At 37.3% G+C, this 15485-nt stretch overlaps 1 protein-coding gene across 3 annotated transcripts in view; it reads right to left on the reverse strand.

Moving 5' to 3' along the window:
• The window catches only part of RASA2 (RAS p21 protein activator 2), a 144632-nt gene that overhangs the window by 35775 nt on the left and 93372 nt on the right, over positions 1-15485 (reverse strand). For all 3 annotated transcript variants that reach the window (XM_074191182.1, XM_074191181.1, XM_074191180.1), the window contains 6 exons: positions 8723-8879; positions 7890-8038; positions 5942-6056; positions 4870-4944; positions 2530-2653; positions 11-117 (listed from right to left, as the gene is read on the reverse strand). In XM_074191182.1, the coding sequence (XP_074047283.1) occupies positions 11-117; positions 2530-2653; positions 4870-4944; positions 5942-6056; positions 7890-8038; positions 8723-8879 (727 nt within the window). The remainder of the gene's footprint in view (positions 1-10; positions 118-2529; positions 2654-4869; positions 4945-5941; positions 6057-7889; positions 8039-8722; positions 8880-15485) is intronic.

The raw sequence follows: 15485 nt of genomic DNA on the forward strand, positions 1-15485 counted from the left end.
AAACACTTACTGGATGGTGAGGTCGTAAATGAAAAGTATGAGGTGACACTACGGCTACAGCAAAGAAACGAAGAAACACAAAGCTGCTGACGGCAGAGTACTGCACATGAGGGTCATCTGCAGAGAAAAATGGTGACACGGGACAGTCATGAGGGCCAACAACAGGCAAGTCACAGAGAAGGCAAAATAAGAGGGTCCTGAGCAATCCTGCAGAGAACTGTTCTCTTGAATGTGTACCAAGAAGAGCTGAAGTTATGAGGATGACTACGGAGGGCAGTTGAGAGAAAAGGACCACTCAGAGCAGGCTGAGAATCACTCTGGTGAACACTGCCAGGGGGAAATGAGAGTACCAAGCTGGGCATAAGGCTCTGGGCTCATGTCAGGGTGACAATGAGCTTGTGGTTCAATAGCAACAATGTGACCGAAAAGAGAAGAAGCATCTGGGACTATCCCGCGGCAAGCCAAGAACTAAACCAGGCCAGAACTGACAGTTTCTTGAACTTTAAAGGCCTAGTTATTTAGTCTAAAATTCAAAAGAGAGACTCACATCTACTTGGGTATCTTTCTATAACTATTCACAGGCATAAACCCTTGAAAATTTAGTCTGGTTCATTAAGATAGCAAAGCTTTCCCATAATGGCTGTTTGTAGAAATACACATTAAAAACAGGAAGTTACAGATTCAAACAGGTACAAATGGCTATGGCCATCTATACTGACTGTATGCTAATTTTTAAGTGAACATTTCTGCTAGAGAAGGCAGATACATAAAATATTAATTCAACTGAAATATGGAGTCTCTAATAATAGCATGTTTTACAATTAGGGAGCTACACTGAATTTTGACATTATTAAACATTTTGAAGCAAAAGTTGCAGGAAACAGTTGCTGCTCTTGCCAAATCAGAGCATCTGGTAATAGTAAAGTCTATTTCAAAATGTAAAGTATGATTAGTATTCACTGGTGGAATTAAAAATCCAATGAGGATTAATAGAAATATAATATAAAAACTCTTATTTTTTTTTTTTAGGTTTTTGCAAGGCAAATGGGGTTAAGTGGCTTGCCCAAGGCCACACAGCTAGGTAATTATTAAATGTCTGAGATCGGATTTGAACCCAGGTACTCCTGACTCCAGGGCCGGTGCTTTATCCACTGAGCCATCTAGCCGCCCCATAAAAACTCTTAATATAAAAACATCACCTTTTTAAAAAAGAAATTAATCAGAAAAGGACAAACTAAATTTTGACTCTGAGAAGAAAGCTATCTTGGCGAACAGGAGAAGAAATAATCACAATCTGCTGCCCACAGACTAGGACACATCCTTTTTAGGGCAGCATTTTGAGATTGATTAAACAACAAGCCCCTCAGCTACTAGAAGATAGAGAAAAGTACAGGGAAAGTCCCAGATCCTTCTGGAAATGACTGATCCTAAACTAGTCCCAACTCCAGCCGGTTGATGATTTACAAATCTGTGAGTTAGGCAGATGACAGCTGGCCCCCTCAGCTCTCAGACTCCATCTGCTTGCCTGAAGGCAGAGATGGGAATCCTTCTGAAGATGCTTCCATCCTGTAAGAATCACCAGGGCAGACAGAATGAGTCTCTCCAAGAGCTCCTGGTCTAAGGGGGGAGATAACAAGCTAAAACCTAGGTCACAACCAGACCCCACAGGAGAAACAGAATAGTCTCAGAGGACTGCACTAAGATTAAGAAGGACAGAGAAGTCTAGAGGGGACTTTAGCTGAGTCTTGAAGGGAGCCAGGAGAGGAAATAGGGAATTGTTCAAGGACATCTAAAGCAACAACAATAACTGTTTAAAGCTTTTACTCCCTAAGGCTGCTTAGAAAGACTGAACACTAAGGACATGGTGTGTGGCTGTTTCTCAACTTAATCAGATAATCCTAGGAAAAACCCAATTCCCCTTGACTCAAACAGAACATAAAGGGAAAAAAGGTAGTAAATCTAGATGCTGCAAGGGAGTTTCATCAGTTCTAGTCATCGAACTCATCAACAGTTGGCAGAAGAGGAACTGTTATACGCTCACTGTCTTTGCCAAAGACACATCTCCTAGCTCTTAGCTAGAAGTTTCTGACTAGAGAAGCTGACAAAGACACAAAGACTACTTCTTAATGCTGTCATGAAACAAAACTAATAATATGGCTTTGCATTTGAAGGAAAAAAAAACTACAAACTGTTTTTGTCATAAGATGGAACTATTTGCAAATTCAAGACCCAATATTTGAGCACCAAATCACATATTTTTGTTTAGCCCAGACCTATGATTTTGCTGGTGTCAGCAACTCCAAGTGATGACTCTCCTTCCAATGGAGAGTGACATCTTTTTGAAAATACAGGGAACTTGAGTGGTAAAGAGACATGTGTGTTGGGTACCCTGGCTATTATATGCCCGAGTCTAGGATACATATATATATATACACATATATATATATATATATATACACATATACATATACATACATATATGTGTGTGTGTGTGTGTGTGTATGTGTGTGTGATAATAGATGCACTTACTAGGAAATCTTTGAGCAGCCATATGTCTTAGCGAATAGAACACATCACACATGACAGTGGGACAGCTCATATTGGACTGTATAATCATAGTGAATAATTTTTCTACATAATACCGCAGATTTTCCTATAAAAGTAAAATAACACTTTAAGTATCATATAACTTCAAAAAGGTTTTGGTATTATAACATAATAAATGCAATATATATATTATTAGAAAACTCATGGATAGTAAAAATAACAATGAATCTTAAAAAATTCTGCCAACCCAGAAATACTTAATAATTCTTAATAATGACAACCTCCTGGCCACTATAAATTAAGCTGTCACCATATAACTAATTGTGCATAGCTTAATTTTTTCAAAAATTTATTTATTTTGAATTTCACAATTTCCCCCCAATCTCATTTTCCTTCCCCCCCACCCACAGAAGGCAGATTATTAGTCTTTACATTGTTTCCATGATATACATTGATCTAAGTTGAATGTGATGAGAGAGAAATCAGATCCTTAAGGAAAAAAAGTAAAGTATAAGAGATATCAAAATTACATAAAAGATAACTTTTTTTTAAAAAAAAATTAAAAGTAACAGTCTTTGGTCTTTGTTCAAACTCCATAATTCTTTCTCTGGATACAGATGGTATTCTCTATCACAGATAGTGAAAATTGGGTCTGATAGTTGCACTGATGGAATGAGAAACTCCATTAAGGTTGATTAACATCCCTATGTTGCTGTTAGGGTGTACAATGTTCTTCTGGTTCTGCTCATCTCGCTCAGCATCAGTTCATGCAAATCCTTCCTGGCTTCCCTGAATTCCCATCCTTCCTGGTTTCTAATAGAATAGTGTTCCATGACATACATATACCACAATTTGCTAAGCTATTCCCTAATTGATGGACATTCCCTCGATTTCCAATTCTTTGCTACAACAAACAAGGCTGCTATGAATATTTTTGTACAAATTATATTTTTACCCTTTTTCATAATCTCTTAAGGGTAGACCCAGCAATGATATAGTTGGATCAAAGGTATGCAAATTTTTATTGCCCTTTGGGTATAATTCCAAATTGTTCTCCAGAAAGGCTGGATGAGTTCACAGTTCAACCAACAATGTATTAGTGTTCTAGATTTCTCACATCCCTTACAACATTGATCATTGTCCTTTCTGGTCATTATTGTCCAGTATGAGAGGTGTGAGGTAGTACCTCAGAGATGTTTTAATTTGCATTTCTCTAATAACTAGTGACTTAGAGAAATTTTTCATATGACTATGGATCGCTTTGATTTCCTCATTTGTAAATTGCCTTTGAATATCCTCTGACCATTTGTCAGTTGGGGAATAGTTTAATTCTTTTATATAATCTTTTTTTTTTTTTTTTTTTTAGGTTTTTTGCAAGGCAATGGGGTTCAGTGGCTTGCCCAAGGTCACATTGCTAGGTAATTAAGTGTCTGAGGCTATATTTAAACTCAGGTACTCTTGACTCTGGGGCTGGTGCTCTATTCACTGCGCCACCTAGTTGCCCTATAATCTATCTTCTTGACCACTTCTAGACATTTTTGGAATAAATGTACTAGTCATTTTTTTTTTTTGGCAAGGCAACTAGGTTAAGTGGCTTACCCAAAGTCCCCCAGCTAAGTAAGAATTAAGTTTCTGAGGCTGGATTTGAACTCAGGTCCTCCTGATTTCAGGACCAGTGCTCTATCTACTGCACTTCCTAGCTGCCCCCTACACTATCCATTTCAAAGGAGGATGATTATAATAATAAAGAGCTTACCAGTTTTTAAATACTATCAAAAGTGCATTTGCATCTTGGAAATGGATTCATTTAGAAAATGATTTACTTATGAGCTATTTCAAGAAGTTAAAAAGTCAAATACTGAACCAAAACTACATGGACCTATGCTGATGGGAGACAAAAGAAATTTAAGTGTCTCCAAGGTAAGCTAAGGACAGAATCTGCTCATACATGCATGATGGGAGGGCCTATTCAAACTATAGCTTTTTCATGAATAAATCTGTTTTTATCAGAGGTGGCAGAATTAGCAAAAACAAATGAAGTTCTTCAAATCATTCTCAAGTATATGTTGATCACTCTGACCATAAACTCCGGACATAATCACAGTCTCAACCGGTACTACTGAGACTAAAATTTAAAAGAAGAAATCAGGAACTGAAATAAATTTTTTTTGATGAAAAAAGTTAACCATGAAAAATATTGCTATTAATAGTGTTAATGAATACATAAATGAGCTTCCTTTAATTTACCATCACAATAAAGTAGCTTGAAATGGATGCAATCGTAAATATAGCTTTACAATGGCTTATGGAATAAAGGTTTACCTTATTACTTTCTACATTATCCCCTTCTTTCAATCTGATAGGATCAATTTCACAGGATTTTGAGGATTCACATATCTGAAAAGAAAATTGTTTGGAGTTACTTTATTCTCTTCCTACATTTCTAGAGAAAGATACATTCCTGGCATATTAGGAAAAAAGAGATAAATCATAAGAAGCACAAAACTCAAATATAAAAGGATTCCAAAATACAGTAACTTATTAAAGAAAACTAAAGAGAAACCCAAAGACAGTTCCCAAAAGGTTAACTTTGTTCTTTGAGTAGTCCTTCAAAAGATCAATGGTCTCCTCAGTGTGAGGACACTATCTAATGGCACAGATCACAATTCCTCCATGCTTTGGCAGTTCTCATGAATTGCAGCCAAAAAATTTCACCACCTGGTGACCAAGCCTTAATGAGAGTTAAAACTTAGCCAAGCTATTGGGGTGTAGGGACTGTATTGTATCTGGAGTTGGGAGTACCTGGGTTCAAATTCCAGTGCTACTCCCTTCTATCTAGTCCTGGTTCCTGAAATATAAAATGGAAGAGTTGAATTAAATACCCTCCTATAATAAAAATAGCCAGTTGTTGGACCTATTCTGAAGTCTTTCCAGCACTCTTCAAAATATTTAAAGGATTCTCATGAAGAAATAAAATTAGGCTTCTTCTACTTGGTTCCAGGTGGCAGAATGAGAAGCAAACAGAGAAGCTTCAGGGAGCTCTGTTCCTCAGTGATCAGAACTATAAAACCAGGGACCTGGCTTCTCCTGAGATGCTCCAATGAAAGTTGGTGGCCACCTTGTTGGGGACCTTGTAGGGAGGATTCCTGGACAGATACAGGTGAGAAAGTGTTCTAGCTAAGAAAGTGTTCTATTGGCCCTGCTGTCAGGAACCCAGGCACTGGCAGTCACATGCCACAATGAAACGTCAGGTGAGAACTGTAATGGGGATTGACAGAAGATATCAGTATATTTAACTTTCTGAATAACTTCTTTGGTTGATATGTCACTTAATCAAGTGATTCTTAAAGTCCAGATTCTTAAAGACTGCAATCATTGGTAGTTGCCACAATACCTCATCTAGGATTGGTTTTAATGTCACTTTCAGGTAGTGCCTTCCCACTATCTTCATCATCTCATCCAGACACCGAGTAGCCAAGGAGTTTCCTCTAAAAATTGTGTTTGCATCTCTGGAATAAAAATGTGCCCCAGTTAATATCAACTTCAATAAACAAATTATCTATGTTGACAGATGTAGAAGATCTAAAAAGGGTCACATATATCTAATTTGTAAAACTTATACAAAAAGAATAAAAATATACCTTTAGGGTCTTAAGGTTTTAAGGACCTGTGATTTTTTTTTATTGTAGGTGTAACTATAACTTTCTACAAACACAGAATACAAATCTTTTTATGGTTTTATAGCTTCCTTTGGAGAGCTGTTCTTGCTGAAAACTTATCATTCTAAAGTCAAGCAGTTTGTCTCCAGGCCTGTTCAAACCTGAACACTTACTGGCTTAAAACTGGCCTCATCAATGAATGAATCAAGAAACATTTATTAAGCATTTATGATATATCTTAAAGAACCAAGGGTTGCTGCCACCATTCCAGGCTCCCAGGTTTATCATGAGGACATGTTTCTTGACTGTTCCCTTCCTTCACCCCACATATCCATTTGACTGCCAAATATCCTTCTAGCTCCACAACATTGCTCACTCTTAACTGCTCTATTTCATGGCAACTCAACTAGTTCAGATCCTCATCACATCTCAGAAAGATTACTTCAAAAGCTTCCTCCCACCTTTTTTGAGCTTAGACCCCTCCCACCAACAAAGCAGGTCTAACTGTGTCATCTCCCCTGCTCAATACAATCTAGTGGCTTCCTCTTGCCACTATTGACACTATAAGGTACTGAAAGCCCTTCATGATTTGGTCTCAACCTCGCTTGCAGTTCTAAATAGACATGACATGCAACTTTTCATATCTGTGCCTTTTTATTAGCTGATCCCCCTGATGAATAGGTACTCTTCCTTTATCTCCTCCTATTAGAATCCCACAAGCCTTTGGTCAAACACTACCTTCTACATGAAATTCTTCTTAATGTTCAGCTCTAAGCTTGTCTCATAATTTTTTGGACAACCTTATTTATGACCATGATATCCCCCTCTGAGAAAATGTAAGCTCTCTAAGCGTAATTTTAACTTTTGTAAAGCATATAGCCCAATGCCTGGTCTACAACTGCAATTTAAGAAAAGCCTCAGAAGTGAAGAATGATGAGAGATTGAAGCATATGGTCAGAGATTCTTATATTTTTTCTAAAATATAAAGATACAACATGGAAAAAATCAATACAGGGGCAGCTAGGTGGCTCAATGGAGAAAGCAACTGTCCTGGAGTCAGGAGGACCTGAGTTCAAATCCAGTCACAGACACTTAATAATTGCCTAGCTGTGTTACCCTGGGTGAGTCACTTAACCTTACTGCTTCAAATAAATAAGTAAAAAAAAAAGTCAATACAACCAAACATTAATTTATTATAATAAAGAACAAGAAAAAAAGGTAGATTTTACATGTGAATATGTTAAGATTTAGTGGTAGAAAAGGACAATTGTATGAACCCTAAGAAAGGTTATTACTTTTTTTTAAGATACATGAAAGCACTTTTTTCTTTATAAAATAAGCCTAAAGCTTAGTCAATATAACAATAATTGAACTACAAAAAGTTGACTAAGTAATTTTTTTTTGTAACTTTCTTTTTTTTAAAGTTTTTTTTTGCAAGGCAATGTGGTTAAGTGGCTTGCCCAAGGCCACACAGCTAGGTAATTCTTAAGTGTCTGAGGTCGGATTTGAACTCAGGTCCTCCTGACTCCAGGGCCGGTGCTCTATCCACTGTACCACCTAGCCACCCCTGTAACTTTCTAAAGCTGCAAAACAAAGGGAAAAACTTGGTGAAAGGTAGATCAGTAAGTTCAAGAATGTTGATACTTAATAGTTTATTAATATCTAGAAAAGGAAAGCACTTACTGTGTATCCTTCAAGTCTAATTCAGCCACTGCAGTGGCAAAAGGAACAAATTTATTGTGGTGCAGCAGCAGTCGTACAAGAGGCAAAACAGCATCATATTTATCTCGACAAACTTCACCCAAAATGTAAGCAGCTGAGGAAGAGATAGGCTAGAACAGAGTAGAAAAACAATAAAAAAAGTAAAAAAAAAGTAATAACTGAAAAATAAATGCTCAAAATTCAGAACTGCATTTCTATATAATAATCCTAAAACTGAAAAAGCAAAAATGGAAATGGAAATTATATTCCAAATAATTACAAAGTACATAAAATATCTAGGGATCAATCTACCAAAGCACACAAAACAGATTCAATTACAGAGGATTCCTTAAAGAAATAAAGAAGAACTTAAATAGATGGAGGGTAAGGTTGTGTCAATAAAATGAAAATGATAATATTATCAAAGTTAATTTACCCTTTTAATGCTAACCAATCAAATCACCAAAGACACAGTTTATAGAACTTAATAAAATTAATAACAAAGTCCATTTGGAGGAAAAAACTGAAAAAAGGGAATAAAGGGGAAAATATATTCAGGAACTTAAACTAGACACTTAAGCAGCAGTTGTCAAAACTATTTGATACTGGTTAAAGAAGAGAGAGAGAGACAGATCAATGGAATACACTAAATAAAAAGAGAATCATAAACAATAGAATTCAATAACCCTGTGTTTGATAATGTAGGTCAATTTTGTATTTGAATATAATTTATGTGTTTCAGTTCAATTCAATTCAATATTTGTTGGCTATTTTTTTCAATGTTCAAACTAAAAGAATAATTATAACTAATATACCTGAACATCTGGGGATTTTAGCAGCAAATTTCTTAAAGGACCATAGTGCTCTGAAGGAAGCACATAGTCTTCTGTGTAGCATATGTATAATCTCAGGGATCCCAGGTCATCAGTTTTTGAGGACTTATTTCCATTGTCTCTCGGCTGTAATAAGTACCTAAAGAGAACAAAATTAAAGTTAAAAAAATTATGTTCAAAGTTAGAAAGTTTCATTATAATTCTGTAAATTAATAGAATTTATAAATATTAGTGTTGGTCTCTAATATATAAATGGGAGTAAAAGGGGTTTTTTTGGTTTAGGAAAATAGAGGAAATCCTTTGGTTAAGTACAAAGATCAGGATTTCAAAGAATTTGGTTAACAGTTGGTCAGTTAGTAGCCCCAGAAAAGATAGTGAAATGAAAGTTATTTCTAAATTTCAATGATAATAAGTAAGCCAGGAGAAATTCGGAATCATTTTATTAATCTAATTTCCACAAGAAAAGACTTCAGTTACAAACAGCTAACATAATATATACTTTAAGCAAATCCCACATAGGGGGGAAACCTGGATTTATACAAAAGATGAATTAAGAAGATACTTGTTTTACAAGAGAATTTTGCTTAAACAGAAAGCTTTAGAGTGAAATAGCCATTATAAAACTGAAGTCTACGTTTGTAAATAGCTTTTTAGGAACCACCTAATACATAAAGCCAAATATACATGCAAAAAAAGTGCTATGAATACCTAGGGAATCTAAGGCTTATTTGGGAATCAGGAGATAGCCTTCCAGCATTAAACAAAAATTTAGTAGTTAGCCTCCTCAAACTTTTTAATCATATCATCAGGGTGTTCAATATTTTAGAAAAACTGATAAGTTGAATTAATTTAAAAAGACAGGCAGAAGCAATGAATATCTTCTCATCCAAAAGTTGGTACAGAAAGCAGTACAGGTTAGCAGAAGAAAATGATGCTACTAAAGCACTCCTTGCTCTTTCCTAGTTTTTGGTATGCTCAGGGAGTAGTAAGTCTTGGTTTGAAAAATACAGCTTTAGCACTATTATTAGTGAAATCACTAGGAACAAGTATCTCAGCAGCTGATTCCCAATAAATATCTTTCTGAACTGGGAAGATGAGATTTGTTGCTGAGCATGCTCACTACTTTAACTTCAGGGGATCATATGCCCTAGAAAGAGTCCCTGAGTAATGGGTTTTGTTGTTTGTTTTGTGTGGGTTTTTTTTTTGTTTTTTTTTTTGCATTAGGTGCAGCAAAGGGATAAAGAAGAGTAATCACTGCTCAGGTAGTAAAAGGGCTTGTGCTGATGAATGTCCCACTCAAAATATGGTACAAAAAAATTATTACTCATCAGAATTAGCTTTGCTGAGTAGATAATTTAAATGAAATATCAATGTCACTTAAATAAAAAAAACACTGGAGTCTTCCTAGAAAGGGTCATCAATCATCTGAGTCTAGAACTGTGACCACATCAATTTAGGGAAGTCCCAGCAAGGAAACTCTCTCTCCCAGCATCTGTATATATATATTGGTGTTTCAAAGAGGTCTTCCTCAGTCTGGAGTCAGCCCTCTAGCCTATGGAGGTCACAGTGGTCTCTCACTAAACATAAGACCAAAGCAAAAAGTTAAAGGATGAACCATTTATGAGATCCATGTGAACGACCAGAAACCTGACTCAGATCTAGAAGAGGGCATTTTTATATAATATCCATTATTAGTGAAATCTATTATGAAATGAATAGCTACCAACAAGAAAGGGAAGGAAGAGATTATATGATCAGAGCTCAGGGAGGTAAGTTGTGGTTATTTCAATTGTAGCTTTTAAGTTTATGCCTTTGTGTTTACAAATTTGAAATTTTCATTAGAAGCCAACAGGTCCCAGGACTGACCAGAATAAGTTTTCTTGTGCTGGATTAAGACCAACAATCTGTCTCAGTCCAGTCCCCAAAAACCCGTATAACCTGTGATGAGCCTTAAACATGTCACCTACACATGTCTACACACAGACTATACAATGACATGTTTTTATATCACCATAAGACATGCAAAGTCCTTTCTTTACAATAACTCTTTCACATAGAAGTCCAAGGACTGTTCAATTTGAAATATGGGGAACTGAGGCAGAGTTTTAGCCAGGGCAGCAACATTTCCTAGCCCCTCCAAGTTAGTTCTCTTGTCAACCCTTTCCTCCCTCCCTCCATGTCTTGCTGCAAATGACTGCTCTCATCGGACATGCATCCTATCCCAACCTGGAATTCTAGAGGCACATTCCTCCTTCCACCCCCATGCTGAAGAATTGAGAATATTTTCTCCCCACATGTCACCCACTAGTCAGACTGCCTAAAACAATCCTGCTCAGCTCCCATGGGTCATCTAGCAGGAAGGAGCTTGTTCCCATAGGGTCTGGCAGAGGTGATCTGGGTGGGTTTGCTGTCCTGCTCACAGAAATGTCCCCGGCATTTCCTATGACTCTAGTCTTTTCTTTAACAGGCTCCAGAGATGGGATTCCTAACCAGTTCCCCTCCTTAGTCTGCCTTGAAACAGATGCATTCTCTCAATGTGTCACCTAAAGTTCTATCCCTGAATAGGCAGTACCTTTGAGAGGATTTTACTGCTACTAACAGAGGGAATAGAAATGAAAATGGCCTTGTCCCTCTAGAGAGGATCTGTAATAGACCTCAAAGACCATCAAAAGAAACTTTTTCTTTTAAAAGATGAAAAACCTAAAGTGCAGGAGTCAAGTGACTTCCAAGGCCACACGAACATTTAAGAATAACCAGTCTCAAGTCCTCCGACTTCAAATCTCCCTCTCCTTAGATAGCATTTACTGCTGGTGTAGTTTGGTCGTTTCAGTCACATCTGACTCTTTATGATCCCATTTGGGGTTTTCCTGGCAAAGACACTGGAGAGGTTTACCATTTCCATCTCTAGCTCATTTTACAGATGAGAAATCTGAGGCAAATAGAATACAGTGACTTGCACAAGGTCACACAGTCAGTTAGCATATTGGAAATCAGGAGGATGAGCTTGGTCAACTAGTGCTCTGCCCTGTGGGGCTCCTGGTGGCACACTTACTTTATGCTCCCCCTTTCTTTCACTTCAGGCTCCAAGGCAGGTAGGTACAAAAAAGTAGAGGATAAAATCCACCTCTATTTTAAAAGAATCTCAGACACAAGAAGTCCTCTTAACCCCAGTAGAGCTAAAGCAGAAGGCTGGCTTACCCTCAGAGGAGAATGCCAGGGTCACCCAGAGGACCCTGTCCCTGACTGACCCGTGACAGCCCATCTTTGGCCCCCTTGGGACAAAGAAAGAAAGATAGTGAGAGTGTAACATCCAGGACAGACAGAAGCAAGAAAGGAGAGGTCCTGTAGAAACCAATCACTTGGAGCAGCTAGGAGGCGTAGTGGATAAAGCACCGGCCTTGGGGTCAGGAGTACCTGGGTTCAAATCCGGACTCAGACACTTAATAATTATCCAGCTGTGTGGCCTTGGGCGAGCCACTTAACCCCATTGCCTTGCAAAAAAAAAAAAAAACCCTAAAAATTAAAAAAAAAAAAAGAAACCCATCACTCCTGGAAAACTATTCTGCCTTCAGAAGCACAAGTTGCTTCATTCTAAGTGAAGCCAGCAAGCAGCCCCTGCTCACATATTTGGCTTTTCATAAGCTCTCAGGATGGAAAAAACCTTATATCCATCAACTTTGATGGAAAAAGAACTCACTTTAAAATTTTGAAGCTTCAAGTCTTTACACAGTGTAAGCTGAAGAAAACACTTTATGATTCAAATGTTAAAGAAAATGGAAACCTACGAGTTTAAAGTGGATTCATGAAACCTAATTATTTGGCTGCCATTTCCTGCTTCTTAGAGGTTATCAGCAATGGATTTTCATTAATGAGAGGAAGTTTGCCACCATTATCTAAATTAAAATTGAAAAAGGACAAGAAAATGAACTAAAATAAGATAAATGATATGTTCTGACACAAAAAGAGGAAAAATTAAACATGCCAGATACTCAAAGCTTTCTTAAAAGGTGATAAAATCATGTTTAGTTTTATTATAAACAGTTGAAGGATATTTTCTTTTGAAAGCATAGTTTGTTATAATGGCTAATGCGCTTCTCAAGATGTCTTTTTAATCTTAACACAGAACTATCAAGCTGTATTTATCAATCTTGTTTTATCTGTCCTTTAAACATACAATCAATATGCGTATGTGCAACTAATACAAACACACATAATCCTATTCTGATTCCTTCCTTCTACCTGCTCCAAAAGCCTGGATCCTAATCAAAAGAATGTATCATACACAGGGAATTCTGTAGGACAACAGATATAGAGTTGGAATGGATCTGAGACATTCTTGAATTTATACTTCTTATAGTGATCAGAACAGTGATATAGCGAGCAATTTGTTCAAGATCATAGAGGCTTTAGGTAGGATTTGAACCCAAGTCCACTGACTCCAAATCTAGAATTCTTTCTACTAGGACATATTACCTCTCTGGGGACAGAGGGAATATACCTGGCAGAACAGGGGTACTTTAGTGAACTCCATTCTAAGACTTGTTAGGTTATATGAAGTCTTTTGTCTTTATCAGAAGTGATTTCATATGAGAAGATCTGACTAGTTGGGTTCTGAGGTAAAATGAGTATTTTCTATTCATGGTAAAACACAGCATCATGGAAAGAGATTTAAATTTTCAGTTCAGGTTCCATTCAGACATATAGAATGATATAAACACTCAGTTCATCTTCTAGCAAGTGTTAAGAATGTGTTCTGGTCTTAGTTATTAATACTTGGCTGGGTCTGAGATCACATTTTTTAAATAGAAAACTGATTGTCCCTCTCCATTTTCTCACTTAGAGAGCCATCTCTTTTAACAAAGAATAAAAAGAAAAAGGAGGTAAAGCTTAGTGAAGCTAACCAATATAATCACTTCAGTGCTCCAGGTCTGGGGCAGAGACTCATGAATCAGATGATTCCTAAGGTCCCTTCTGGAAAAAAGTATCTCATGAACAATGTAGACAGAGCTGTCATCAAACAAAGCAGGTAATCAAAACTAGAAGTATGATTTCATTATTTAAGAACTAAGATAAAAAGAAAAATAGCTGAGAAATTATTTCCAACAGTTGATTTTATCTAGCAACCTATTTCTAATAAAATGTTAGGAAATAGATATACTTTCCAAATAGCAGAATTAAAGTTCTGAAAATAATTTTATTTTCTACTTTGAGGTTAAGCATAGAGACATCTGAAATTATATGAAAAGGGAAGGAAATAAATCACGGGGGGGGGAGAAGTATTTTAGCATTAATATTTGCAAATTAGAATTCCTGGATTGTCATGCTATTAGAATTACCTCCACAAGGGGATGCTGTGGGATACAAAATGGAAAAAAAGAGCACAATAACCAAGCTTATATTTTTATTTTGGATTGAATTATTGATATAACAGGAAATACTGTTCATTTACAGATACAGGTCTCTATTAGTTAGCAAATGCTTAGCTTTCACCTATTCTATCAATACTTTTACTAAATTTCTGGGGGAGTGATTATTTACATGGGGGGTCATGACAGCATGTATACCTTTCTGAGTTTGTGGAAGGACCACAGGATAATATGCCTAAACCTGATCAGTGAAAGGATGTGGAAGTCTTGCCTGAAAGTGATCATTTTGCTCCCTAACTGTTCTGTTGGTTTAGAAATAATTAATGGCTGGAAAAGTTATGATCACTGCCAAATATCATGCAGTTCTTAAGAGTTTATTGGTAAGAACAGGCAGCTAGGTATATACAGATAACCAGTTACTTCAGCAGGTATAGCACTGGGATTCACTTCAAATTCAAGGTCAGACACATCCTGGCTATGTGACCTCTATCAGACTCAGTTTCCTCAAGTGTAAAATGTTACCACCTGTTTCTCACAATTGTGAAGATCAAGTAAGAACAAATTTGTGAAGTGCCTGGCACATTGCAGGTATTTAATAAATATTTGCTTCTGTCACTGGGTCACTATTTCTTAGAATGAATGGGTAACTAAAATTTTAAGCACCTTAAGTTTTGAATCTTGTTCATTACATTTTGGTTTCCTGAAAACTAACTTGTGCAGATAATACTTCACAATATTAACATAGGAACCAGTGATACCCTTTTTCTGGCCAAGTAAGAACAAAGGTCTAAAGTGTTTCATCTGGAATTTGAGGCCCTCAACAATCTGGTACCATCCTACTTTTCCAAACTCTTTTCTTCTCCAGGTCCTCTGGCCAATCCAAACCATCTGCCAGCCCCCAAATCCCTCGGCAGGGACTGTCCTACTCCCCAGGCTGCACTCCTCGTCGTCCTTTAATGCCTGTATCTGGGAGTCATTCTTTCCTGATGGATTCTCTGGCTTGTTCCTGGTAATGGGCTTTTCTAGATGTCTGGTGTTTAGAAGGGCCCAATCACCCAGGAAATGGTTAATTCCATAAGAGAAGACACTGTGAACTACCTAGCTCTTACTTAGAAGGTTCAATGCTCTGGACACAATAGAAACTTAATAGCGGTTGGCTGAATGTGTTTTGTTTGTGAAAGAGGCCTGGGAAAGGGGATGAAGCCGAGCAGTGAGGTGTTTCAGGGTGCAGTCAGACTTCAGCTCTCTCCCTTTCCTGCAGTATAGATGCTCCAGGTGCCCAGGCCCTGGGGCTGCTTCCCTTAGAAACCCCTCACTGACTTCAAGGCGAAGCTCAGCTGCCACCTCCTGCAGGCAGGCTTCTAGGGCTCCTCAAGCTG

Source organism: Macrotis lagotis, chromosome 6, assembly GCF_037893015.1.
Source record: "Macrotis lagotis isolate mMagLag1 chromosome 6, bilby.v1.9.chrom.fasta, whole genome shotgun sequence".
Taxonomy (NCBI): Eukaryota; Metazoa; Chordata; class Mammalia; order Peramelemorphia; family Peramelidae; genus Macrotis; species Macrotis lagotis.